At 46.4% G+C, this 13,170-nt stretch overlaps 1 protein-coding gene across 1 annotated transcript in view; it reads left to right on the top strand.

The window, feature by feature from the left end:
• TMEM161B (transmembrane protein 161B) overlaps window positions 1–13,170 on the top strand; it is a 102,264-nt gene that overhangs the window by 72,559 nt on the left and 16,535 nt on the right. Inside the window, exons 8-11 of the mRNA XM_082255562.1 lie at window positions 1,542–1,602; window positions 1,845–1,985; window positions 6,478–6,591; window positions 8,077–8,251. Coding sequence (XP_082111688.1) covers window positions 1,542–1,602; window positions 1,845–1,985; window positions 6,478–6,591; window positions 8,077–8,251 — 491 coding nt within the window. The remainder of the gene's footprint in view (window positions 1–1,541; window positions 1,603–1,844; window positions 1,986–6,477; window positions 6,592–8,076; window positions 8,252–13,170) is intronic.

Here is a 13,170-nt window from a genome sequence, read left to right as displayed (position 1 = left end):
TAGAAACCAGACCAGTCGCCCTGCACAAGGAGAGAGAGCATCACCGTTTTTTTTTTTTTTTTTTTTTTTTTATTATTGACAAAGATATTAAACATTGGTATATTAACCAAAACCCCAGATATGCAGCATAATACAGCATAACCGCCCTGATACATGTTCTCAGCAAAATACTATCTCGGTATTATGAAGACTAAGAAGATTCAGATAAAAACCATACATATATTCGTCAAAACTTAAACATTCCCACAAACGTTCGGCTAGTCTTTATTACATGAAACTCATGTACAGAGCCAGAGTTTCACACTGGATTACTCTACAGATCTGGAAGTAATACACAAAGCACACCAAGATTCAAGAATACACAACTCTTGTAGTTAAACAAAATTAGCTTTTTGTAGAGTACAGCTTTAGGCCCCTTTCACACTTGTGGACCTTTTAGATCCGCCTGTTTTTCAGGTGGATCTGAACGGATGCCCAATGCATCTCTATGGGGCATAGGATGTCAGCGGAGACATGTCCGCTGACATCCGATTCGGCAAATCTGGATGGATGGAAACCATATTTTCCATCCGTCCAGCAGATCGGATGGGAACGGACAGACGGTCCATTCCGATCCGATTCCCCCATAGAGAACAGCGGGTACTTGACAGCTGTGTCTCTGCACACAGCGCGGAGATACAGCTGCCATCCGCCTGCTCAGCGGGGGATCGGCGGATCGTTCCCCCGCTGAGAAAAATGGAGTCTGCCGACGGACTCCTATGTGTGAAAGGGGCCTTAAAGTGATTATAAACGATCACATTGTAAAACAACCCATTCAGTTTAAAATAGAAATGTCAAAACATTTGTGTTCAGATATAAAATGCCTTTTTATCCCTTTTTTTATAAATAATCAAATTTCCTCGCTTTTCAGCTGCTTAAGAGCTGGGGGGAAGAAACAACATCAAACTGATCTTCCTTGTGTAAGGGAGGTTCACGACAAGTCTGATAATTTGAGGAGAGCAGGCTGAGTAACCAGCATAGCTAGAGAACTTACCACGGTATGTTCTCCTTAATAGTGTGTTCAGCTTTTAATAGGAAACCAGAGGGAGTGGCAGGATCACCAGGGATTTCACACAAGGCAAGCAATGCCACAAGAACAGTATACTTTTTCATACAAGTACATAGTACAGCAGGAACATATCAGGAATATGAATTGTTGGGGTAACACTTTAAGCTTTGAAAACGGAAGATAGAAGCTCATTGATTGCCGAGCACAGCTGCTTCAGATTTCTCCTGCTCCCAATTTTGATAGACCCCCCCCCCCCCCCCCTATATTTTTCTGAACATCATGAGCTCAGCTAAATAAAGACTTTTAGCTCTAACTCAGCTGGGTTTAGTGGGGGGACAGGCTTTCCTACTCAGGGTGTGGCGTCCTTCCTTGTTAAGATACGCCTTATCTTACTTAATCTAAAAGTTGAATTCATCTTAAAGTTTTATATATGTATATCTGAAAGAAATTAAGTTCTCGTTTAACTTTGTTTCTTAAATACTTTTCTCTCTAGGCTTTTCAAATTTTTCTGAAAGTGCTGTTAAGTTCCTGCAGAAACAGGGATTGGAGTCTCAGTAAGTTTCCTAAGAAAGCACACAGTGGTTGAATTTTGTAGTAAGTTCAGGCAATGCTTTGTTATACAGTCTACTGCCAACTTTCATTCATTTTTTGTGTAGTAATAACCTGCACTTGGATATATTTTTGCTTACTTGGTATGACTCAATATATAGTTGTGTGTGTGTGTGTGTGTGTGTGTGTACACACAGTATACACACACTTGGTGATTCAACATTGTAATTGTTTGTTTTTCTTCCAGAGGTCCGGTGTCAAAATTTACATTTAAGCTACTTCTGGCAGTTTTGTGTTCTCTCATTGGAGCGTTCCTGACATTTCCTGGTTTACGATTGGCTCAGATGCACCTTGACGCCCTAAACTATACAAAAGAAACCATGACACAGTAAGAACTGTAATCATTTTCAAGCACTGCATATGAAGCATTACCTGCTTAGATGTCCGAAGTTGTGCAGATCAAAACCTACAGTTTTACTTCCTGACTAGCAGTATCTTCACTATAGGACCCTTAAACACTGCACATGCTGTATATTTAGGATGCTTGAGATAAAAAAAGCTGCCTGGGGAAGACCTGCCTGAACCTGGTACCTAAAAATGTCAAACCCTTTTATATATTTTAGTAGGCTTTGATGGTAATTGGAATAATTAAAGAATACCTCTAGGCGGTATTCCAAACCCGCTCCACAGCATGGAGGAGAGCGTGTATGTCTGGTACTTCAGGTAACACACTTGGTTGGCCAGTGTGCCCTTATATGACTGTGATGTGAGCTGTCATTGAAAAGTTCAGATCACAGTCACAATGTACAGAGCCAATCAGAATGAACCTATACCCTGTGATTGCTGTGGACCAATCGCAGCCATCATAAGTGTAAACACTAATAGTGTTTACAATCATTCAGCTCTATCACAGAAAAAGCTCCCCTTCCTTTGTTGTAAATAGGCTGAATGTTTTTAATCACAGCAGGAACGAGAACCAGCAGATTGAAGGTGAAGGCAGGGGTCCTAAAGTGCCATTGGCCACCAATGAAGATTAAATCATTTTTTTTTAATGGTGATAGGGGTAAAGTGCTGCAGAATACCAGTGATTGTGGGATTGTTTTTGTTAAAGGTCAGAGGGGGTTTAAAGGGCCACTGACAACCATTGGTTCTGGGAGACCTGTTTTTAAAGGTAAAGAAATAAAAGTTAAATGTAAAGAAAACTCACATTTTAAATTCCCTTTTTATAGAAAAAACAATCCAGTAGTGATTCTTTAGTTGTATCTGTCTAAAGAAAATAAAATAAAATTAATCTGGTTACAGTGTTAAATGATGAGTAATCACCAGTCAAATGATCACAGCACTGAAAATTGAAAAATGGCCTGTTAATAAGGGGGTATAAACAGCCTGGTACTCAAGTGGTTGAAGCAAATGTCCAGTCAGATATTGTCTCACGGTTTCCATTACATTTGCAGCATGTATACCCTACTATACTGTAAGTTGGCATCATCCTCCATGTGCACAGTTTTAGCAACCTTTTCTTCTGAAGTCATAGTAATGTTTTTTTGTCTGATGGGCAATTACACAAAAAATAGTTGACGTTAGCCTGTTTTTTAGACAATGAAGAAGCAGCAAAAGCAGCAACTCACTGATGTCATCCCAAATGTTTTCCCCCTTTTTCTTAAGCATGTGCCGCGTATGATTGGAGGCTAATATCAAAACAGATTCAGTTATTCACGCCAACTCTTTCAAGGCTTCCCTTCAGATGCCAACCATTTTGTTTGTGGCAGATATTTAGATAAACAGCTGCACTCTGGTGATTTTTGTAGAGATGCATCGAAATTTTGAAACCTATCGGCCGAACGTGTTTTTCTTACGTTCTATACACAAATCCTTCTTCATTATCCATGACCTGGTTTTATAGTCCCACCTACAGGAGTAGGACCCTAGACAAAAAAAAAAAAACTTGGAACCTCCTATGGGCAGTCCTCACTGGGCATAAAACCCCCTCTCTGCTTTAAGCCTCCGGTCAGTCATTTTGCCTAGTGTCTTCAGGAGTTTAGACGTGATTTGTGTTGGGACTTGTTGTCAAACGACTTTATTCTTTTTTTCCATTTGTATTTTTCTGTTGAATTTTTTTTTTTTCCTACAGAGATCTAGCAACATACGGGCTGGATAATCTAGATCCAGCGGCCGCGACTATGCCCCACCCTGGACCAGGGCGGCCAGCATGTTAAATGTCTCGCGGGGACACACATGATAGGATTCTTTATTCTGTGTCACAGTGTTACCCAGGCCAACAGCCCCCCTCTTTGATGGAGAGAAAGATCTGTCATGGAAGCCTTAACTGCACGCTCCGCTGGTTTAGTAAGTAGAATTGCCCTCACCCCCTCTATGCGGTGTGGGGCGTGAATACTCTCTGAGGTGGTGGGTCCTGTGGGGACCCCTCTCTCCCCCCCCCCCCCCCCGGCCCGTCCCGTCCCAGGTGGTTTAGCAGTGGGCAAGTTGCCAATCACTGCAGAGGTCTCGGGCCAAGGGGCATGCAATTTGCTCTGCCTGCCCCCTCTCGGTCTGCTCCTCTGCCTCCCTGTCTGTTCCTCTGCCTCCCTCCAAACATGCGGGGTGGTGCTAGAATTGCAACTCCATGCAGAACAGGTGGCAGCTACATGTGGGCAACCTTGGCAGCTCCTTGTGGTGGTGAGTCCTCCCTGGGGTCTCCCTCTTTCGCTCGCTTTCCTTTCCCCGCTAGGCTAGCCTGGAGGGGGTTTCTTCTGGACTATTGTCTTCGGGGGTCCCCTTTTATGGCTGTGCCCATCAAATGGTGCTAGTCCCATGGAGTCTCAGGATCATGCTGCCCTTCTAGGATTCCTTTGGTGCCCTTTGACGTGCTGTCGGCCGTCCTGGAGTCATTTGTCTTCCATTTGGAAGCAGTGGTAGAGAGTAAGAGCAAGAAGCACCCCCCCCCCGCCATCGCTCTCTTCCTTGGACTGCTCTGAGACCGAGTTTGATCCAGCTTTCTTGGGCTCCGCGTTTCCTGCAGACTGATGCATCTCCTGATTCCTCAGAGGACGGGTTTTGTCTCATTGTGGATGTCAAGCCCCGGAATGCCTTCGTACGGGTTCACAATTTCAAAATGGAATCCATTAGCTCGGTGGTAGCCTCCCTTTGATAAAGGAGATTTTCTGACCTCCATAGAAATCAAGGACGCCTACCTGCACATTCCCGTTTGCGAGGGCCATCAGCATTTCTTTGCGCTTTGCTATCAAGGATGCACCTCAGGTGCCCCGGTCCAGGTCTTGCTGAGACAATGAGGGATTGCTGTGTTTGGCTACCTGTACCACTTCCTCCTATGTGCGGAGAACCCGTTTGTCCCTGCTAGACAGTGTGGAGATCACCATGTGTTCTCTACAGGATTTCAGATGGTTCCCCATTCCGAGCGCCTGGAGTATCTGGGGCTGATCCTCGATTCCGAAAAAACGAAGGTGTTTCTTCCGTTGACAAACTCCTGAAGCTCCCGTCTGCGGTCTGGCAGTTTTTGGCTTACAAGTGGCCTGGCGTTTTTGCATGCAGGTTTTAGGCCTAATGGTGGCTACATTCACAGCAGTTCCGTATGCCCAGTTTCATATGAGAACTCTGCAGAAGGAAATCCTACTCAAATGGAACAAGTCTGCCTTTCATCTCCGGTAGGAAAGGTCTCAGGCTCTACAGAATGGAAGGTCCTTCTCATTCGCTAACTGTGGTCACAACGGATGCCAGCCTATTAGGCTGGGGAGTAGTCCTGTGATCAGGCTCAGCTCAGGGTCCCTGAACTCCAGAGGAAGCTTAACTGTCCACCAATATCCTAGAGCTGCAGGCAATCAGGTTGTCACTGACACAATGGAGGGATCGCTGAAAGGGTCTTCCTACCAGGATACAGTCAAACAGCGCCACTGCAGTGGCGTCTTGTCAATCATCAGGGGGGCACGAGCAGTGTAGCATCGGCGCTGGAGGCGGGTAACATCCTAAGATGGGCAGAAAGTGTTGGTATGGCTCTGTCCAGAATACACATTCCAGGCGTCGAAAAATGGCAAGTGGATTATCCCAGCTGTGAGACGCTGGACGACCAGGGTGAGTGATCCCTACATCCGGAGGTGTTCCATTAGCTCTGCCTTCACTGGGTGACACTGGATCTGGCATCCCGCCTCTATCGGAAGGTTTCACAGTTCGTTGGAGGATCGTTGAATCCCCTGGCGGTTGCGACGGGTGTTCTTGTGGCGCAGTGGGATCAGTACAATCTCATCGATGCCTTCCCACCCCTGTGACTGATTCCTCATCTACTAAATAGGATAGAGGCCGAAGGGAATCCCGGTCATACTGGTGGCCCTGGACTGGCCTCGCCATCCGTAGTACATTGACCTGGTCTGGTTAGTGGCGGACGCTCCCTGGTGGTTACCTCTTAGGGAGAACCTTCTCTCTCAATGGCCAGTCTTCCATCCTGCTTTACTGATGCTGGCTCCAATGGTGTGGCTACTTATAATACAATTTTATATAAAATATATATGTTTTCGGCTAAGTGCATCCTGAATTTTCGGTTTCGGCACAAAATTTCCATTTGGTGCACCTCCTAGATTTTTTTTTATCAAAACTACCCCTCCTTCACAGTCTTTCAAGGTAGCCATTGTCCCCATAAGACTTGCATACCATGGTCTTCTTTTCATTGAAAAGCCTGAAGAGAAGATTTGTGCAATATCAGGCAGAACACACAACAAAGTTAACCAGAGCCCTGTAGTTTAGGCTGTTAGTAGAATACTCAACATGGGTATTGGGAACCCCCAAGCAGAACTACTCTAAAATTATATTAAACCTGTTATTATACCTATACTTTATTATATAATGCATTGTTTTGTTTTGTTTTTTTGCAGATTTTTGCTACATATAAACTTCTTGTCTCCCCTTCTAATGGTTTTGCTGTGGGTGAAACCTATAACCAAAGATTACATTCTGAATCCACCCTTGAGCAAGGAAAGTGTACCACTGTGAGTGAAGTTCTGTGTCATGTTTGATATTATGCTTTGTGGCATATATTAGATCTAAAGAAACCAAAAGATTTGGTATTCCTTGATCTTTCTGCTTCAGTAATTCATTCTATACATTTAGACATTTTGACATTAGTAATGTGGTAGCTATAGTGACTTCTACGAAGTCCAAGCCTGCAATTTGTGGCATGGTTGGGGATATTTTTTGATCACAGAAAATAAACTCTGTGCCCCTTTATTGCTGTTGGGGCCTTCTGCCCATGCCCTATAACTTTCTAATATAGCATACAAAAAAAGGACAGCAGTATGAAAATTAAAGCTTGAACATTTTTTAATGTGCCATTCAGATCTCCATAGATATGTTGTCCAAAACTAACAATTGCTATTTAATAACTGGAGTATTTTGAAAATATTGTTGAAAACACAATGTTGATTACCCAGGTTGAACATTTTCAGTTTATAACCTTAGCCAACGTGTGTGAATGATGCCATAACTTTACATATGGAAGACACTAAAACTACAATTGTATGAAAATGTATGCAATAGATAACATCACTATAGTTTAACCACTTGTCGTCTGCCCGCCATTTACTGCGGGGAAGCGGCTGCTGTAGGCAAAGCGACGTACTGGTACTCTGCCCCCCCCCCCCCCCCTCCCTGAGTCAGCAAATCCTAGCAAATGTTCGGCTGTGTGCAATCACAGCCAGGAGCTCTGTGTTGGTGAACAAGTGATCTGTCAGTTTCTCACCCCTGCTTTGTGAGAGAGATCCTTAGTAAAAGCAAGCACACATTACACATCATTAGGCACACATTTAATCCCTTGATCGCCTAGATGTTAACCCCTTCGCAGCCAGTGTCATTAGTACAGTGTATAGTATTATCACTGATACCTGTATTAATGTCACTGGTGATGTCAGTGGCAGTTAGTTCCCCCCAGCATCTGTGTCAGATTGGCCACCGCACTATCGCAGCCCCATTATAAGTCCCTAATCACCGTCATTAGTGATATAAATGTTTTTTTTTTTTTTAAATTGGATATATTTTATAGCAGAAAGTAAAAAAAATAGTTTTTTGTTTTTTCAAAATGCTCTCCTTTTACATCACAAAAAATAAAAATCCCAGTGGGCCTCAAATACCACCAAAAGAGAGCTCTATTTTGAAAAAAAAAAAATGATGTAATGTTTGTTTGGGTACAGCGTTGCATGACTGAGCAGTCGCCCGGTAAATTATCGCAGTGCAGAATAGCAAAAAATGGTCTGGTCATGAAGGGGGTAAAATCTTCCGGAGCTTAAGTGGTTGATGGCTTTGAAAATACTTTAAATGATTGCTAAAAGGTAGAAGGATGATTTTATCCTCACATATACATTGGGTCGCTCTGTATTTCCCCAATGAATCACTTACCTTAGAGAGTGGTACTTTGTATAAGTTATTAAAAATATTTGTATTCATGTAGCCTTTGTAAGCAATCCTCTTTGTATTAACAGAATGACTGAGGACACCTTTGATACAGTTCGACTTTGGATCATCATTCTGCTCTGCGGTTTAAGGTTGATAATGATGAGACATCACTTGCAAGCCTATTTAAATTTGGCACAGAAATGTGTGGATCAAATGAAGAAGGAAGCTGGGAGAATAAGTACCAAAGAATTACAAAAGATGGTAAGGATAGTTATTGCACACTGTCTGAATAGAATCAGGAGCTGGTTGATGATCTGTGTCTAAATAACCTCTGAATTACCAAATTTGGTTGGTGCGATCTTGAAGTAATTCAAGATAATAATTTGGAATCCTGTACCATCTTGACCATTCCTAATGATGAAACTATCCAGTTGGCAGCGTTCAAGGAGATCTTCTGTAATGCTGACAGCATGCTGGGTAAAAGAGAGATGGCACTTTTTGGAGCAGATATAGTCTAAAGAAAATCTATATCCATCTACCCAGAAGTGCTGATTTCTTAGACATTTCAAGAAGCTCTGATTTTATAATTAAATCCAGGTCTTTTTTTTTCTCACTGGCCAACTCCCAACCACAACACTACCCCTAGCCACACCTACAGTATCTTAGAAGAGAGAAGTACAGTGGCGCTAAATTATGGTAAGAGGTTAAGGTTCAAAACTGTATTGCACATGGTTCAGGAATGTGTAACAAACAATTTGCAGAACTCAGGCGTGCATAACACACAGGGCACAGGAGTGTGTATTGTGCAGTGGTGAGAAGTGTGTATCACACAGGGTGCAGAAAAAAAATCTGCAAAAAGGACAGTACTTACATTCAATGTGAAAACATCCCTTGTGCTCCAGCATATGCATCATTCAGCCTAGAGTGCCGGGGTCGAGAATATGTAACATATTGCCCAGCACACAGATAGCAGTAGTACGGTGTATATAATATGCATTCCAGCATACAGAATGCAGGGCTCAGGAATATGCAACGCAAAACCTATTGTACAGAGTACAGCATTCAGGAGTATCATCCAGAGGCCTTGTAACATACAGAGTATAGTGGTTCTACATACTCTTCGTCACTGAACTCTGTATGCTTTATTGTCCTCTAGCAAATTTCCCTGGTCTTCCCTAAGCAACGATCCCTCTTCCCTCAAGTATCCCCCTTTCAGAGTAACTATCAAATGCTTACCTCCATGTCCCCCATTCACAGCTCACCTCTGCACCCCTTTACACAGTTCACCTTAGTAACCCCCCTATCCACAACTCACATTTGCCCTCCAGACAACATCTCACCTCTGCACCCATCCAACCACAGCTTACACCCCCATTCCACAACTCACCTCTGCACCCCCATCCATATTATCTCTGCCCCCCTTCCACATTTCACTTCTACTCATGCCAATCCAAAGCTTTTACCTCTGACACCCCCTATTTCTCTTACGTCCTCCGACAGTCGCCGCCTCTTCATATTCGTCACTAATGGGGTTATTGACCTTTGCTCCGTAGGAGTAGCTAGGCAACAGAATATATTAATATCAAAGCTTTTAGCATATCCCACCCCCAGGGGGTGGTCCCCTCAGTCCATACCTCCCTGCTTCCTGCATTTCCAACTCAGTTTCTAATGCCTAGCTCAGGAGTAGGTTGGGCTGTTCCTGTGCTGGGGCTCTTAGTCTCAGCTTCTTTTCTCTTTTTGATTTTATTTGAAGTTTTTTCTCTTTCTTTTACTTAGCTGTTTATTTTCAGCGTTAGTTGGTTTCTTCTGATAAAGATGATCGTGCGGAGCTGGGTCTCAGTCTGGCCACCCTGGTTCCCAGGGCTCAGGGCCAGGGGCTTCCCAGCCTACCATCGAGCGTTCAGCTTAGGTTTTGCCCTGGCACATTGAACGACCCATCCCTGTTCGCTGCAGGGATGCTATCGGTGAGGTGGCTACCTCCCTGGACGCCATTGCGGTTTCGCACCGCAGTTTCCACTGCGTCATGCTTGCGACACTCCCTGTCCTCAGTGCAGTGGTTTGGTCGCTGGAGCAGGCTCCCCACGCCATCCGGACTGGTAAGTGTAACTCTATGTGGGGACCTGTCTATTTGGGTGTCAGTCTGGGTCTGTGTGACCCTGCATGTCTGTGTGGCTGCTGTGCTCCCTGTCAGTTCCTGTGTGGACCTGCTGCCCTTGTGTGGGCTGTGAAGGGGGGGGCTCTCCTGCTCTGCTGGGTGTCATAGTGAAGCAGTCAGATTCTGGGCATGCTGTGCGGCGATCCGCCATTTTTTTGGGGCAAAATCATGGTGGCAGGTCCTGTGAGGTACTGCACGGCGTTTTTTGGCGCCAAACGCCGCCATTTTGAGCGGCGATCGATCAGGCCACATGTCGGCGCCATGTTCTATTTGCCCAAGGATTCCTCAGCCGAGCGGCCATGTTTGTGTAGCCTTGCATAGGCTTCATAGGGGCGGTCAGTCTTGCATCACTTCCTTTTGCTCTGGGACAGCGATCGGTGCAGCAGCCTGTGTGATCTCTCCAGGTTTTTATATTTCCTTTTTCTCTTACGTCCTCCGACAGTCGCCGCCTCTTCATATTCGTCACATATGGGGTATTAGACTTTGCTCCGAAGGAGTAGCTAGGCAACAGAATATGTTAACAATAAAGCTTTAACATATCCCACCCTCAAGGGGTGGTCCCCTCAGTCAATACCCTCCTACTTCCTGCAACCATATCTCAGTTTTAATGTCTAGCTTGTCAGGAGTGGCTGGCTCTCTCTGTGCTGGGACTTTTTGTCCCAGACTCTTTCTTCTTTTTAATATTTTGTTTGAGTTTTTTCTCTACCTTTACTTAGCTGTTATTTTTGTCAGCATTAGTTAGTTCTTCGGACGAAGAGGATCATGCGGACTGGGTCTCGGGCTGATCCCCCTGATCGCAGGTCGTGGGTCAGTGGCTTCCCAGTCTGCCATCGAGCGTTCAGCCAGGTAACGCTCCTGGCACAGTGAACGACCCATCCCTGTTCGGTGCAGGGATGATTGGTGAGGTGGCTACCTCACCGGACGCTGTGCGGTTTCTTAACCGCCATTGTGTGCGTCTTGAATTGCGACTCTCCCTGCCTCATGTGCAGCGGCTTGTTTTCGCCTGTGCGGGTTCCCCACGCCATGTGAGGTAAGTGTATCTATGTGGGGACCTGTCTGTCTGGGGGGGTCTCAGTCTGGGACTGTGTAACCTGCCTTTAATCACACTGCTTGTCTCCCTATCTCTCGGCTGCATGCTGTGGGCTGCAAGGGGGGGGGGGGGCTGTATGACACTGAGTGTGTCAGGCTGGGCAGTGTGAGGAGCTGTGTGCTGTGGGGCATGTTTTTAATGGCATGTTGGGGCATATACAGCGATCGCTGCGGCGATCTAACATGTATCCATATAATGGGATAAAATTGTGTGTGTTTTATGCACTGTGGAGCGGCGATTTCGGCGCCAAACGACGCCATTTTACCGGCGCCCGCTCCGGCCGCATGGTTTACATGCACGGCGGCCATTTTCTTGTAGCCTCCATAGGCTTACATAGAGCGCCCTGGCAGCATCACTTCCTCTCTCCTGGAAGCACCGATCGAGGCAGCAGCGGAGTCTCCTCAGGTTTTATCCTTCTATTCCTGTGTTCCATTGCCTGTATTCAGTCTGTATATTCCCTGTGGGGGTCTCATTGTGCCTGAGTGTGGTGCGGTGGGCTGCGCTTGCCGCGCTTGCTGAAAGGGGGCAGTTAACCCTTGGTTGTCTGGCATACAGGGGCAATGGATTCTCAGGAGGGCAAGTTTCCCACAGTATTGGTGGAAAGCCAGGGGACCGCTGTTTCCCCCTCAGGGGGGGGATTTAGCCACTATTGTGGCTGGCCTTGCTGCACAGGTGCAAATGCTGGTGGCTGCTCAATCTACTAAACGGCCCAGAGTTGCTCTGTCCTCTGATTCTGAAGGTGATGGGGCTGTTCTGGCAGGGACCCCCCTATCGGGGTCCCGCTCCTCTCTTGATCTAGTGGGGTCTGAGGTAGAGGCTGAAGTTGAGGGGGTTGATAATTCTCCCCCTGGCTCGCCTGAAGAGCTTGCAATCATGGATGAGTTGATTGCTTCCATTAAGCAGACGCTACGTTTGCAGGACGAGGTGTGTCCCCCAGCTGCCTTGGCGGCTTATGGGACGCAGAGAAAACGCAGGACGCCGCAGGTTTTTCCCTGCAATGCTGATTTTCAGCGCGCTGTTGAAGATCAATGGCGCGATCTGCGCAAGCCTTTTGCGGTACCAAGTAAATTCAAGCTGCGTTATCCTTTCTCGCCTGCCACTGATGAACGGTGGTGTGTGCCCCCGCCAGTGGATCATGCTATTGCGGTTTTGAACAAAGCCACTGCGATCCCTGCAGAGGCATCCCCTGTTTTCCGTGATGCCACGGATAGGAGACTGGAGTCTCTTGCCCGTCATACTTATTCTGTTACGGGTTCTATGCTTAAGGCTCTGTTTGCTTCTCTCATGGCGGCCCAGGCGATCGCAAGTTGGACGCAGATGCTTAGGCGCGTCCTAGTGGCCGATTCGGCCTCGGCGGCGACCCTGGATATGGTGGATCAGATCCACCAGGGTGTCATGTATCTGTGTGATGCGGACCTGGACCTGATTCCGTTGGCTGCGCGTGTGCACAGCGTGGCGGTGTTGTCTCGCCGCCTGGTTTGGTTGAAATGTTGGTCGGTGGACCGATCTTCACGTAAAACCTTAGCCAATCTGCCTTATGATGGGTCTCGCCTTTTTGGGGAGTCCCTGGATGTGTTGATTAAGGGGATTACCGGGGGTAAGAGCACTCTCTTGCCCCATTTCCCCAAGGCTAAGGGGGCTTCTGGGAAGAAGCATGCTCATTTTCGGCCCCCTCAGGGGTCCTTTCGTGCCTTTCGGCCGCACTACAAGGGCAAACCGTTCAAGGGCCAAGGCTCTCAGAAGAAGCCCTGGTCTGGGAAACAGAAGTCCGGCCAATCCGGACCTGCGGCCCATAACAGTTCGGCCTGAAGGGGCGCCCTCACCCAGTTTTGGGGTGGGGGGACGCTTGCTCGGTTTTCTTCAGCCCTGGTTGGCCCGTGTGCGGGACAGATGGGTTCTGGAAATCGTTCGATCTGGTTACAAGATCGAGTTTCT

Source organism: Pelophylax lessonae, assembly GCF_965119305.1.
Source record: "Pelophylax lessonae genome assembly, chromosome: 1".
NCBI lineage: Eukaryota > Metazoa > Chordata > Amphibia > Anura > Ranidae > Pelophylax > Pelophylax lessonae.
Note: the sequence above shows the minus strand (reverse complement) of the source record. Positions and strands in the feature narration are given on the sequence as shown.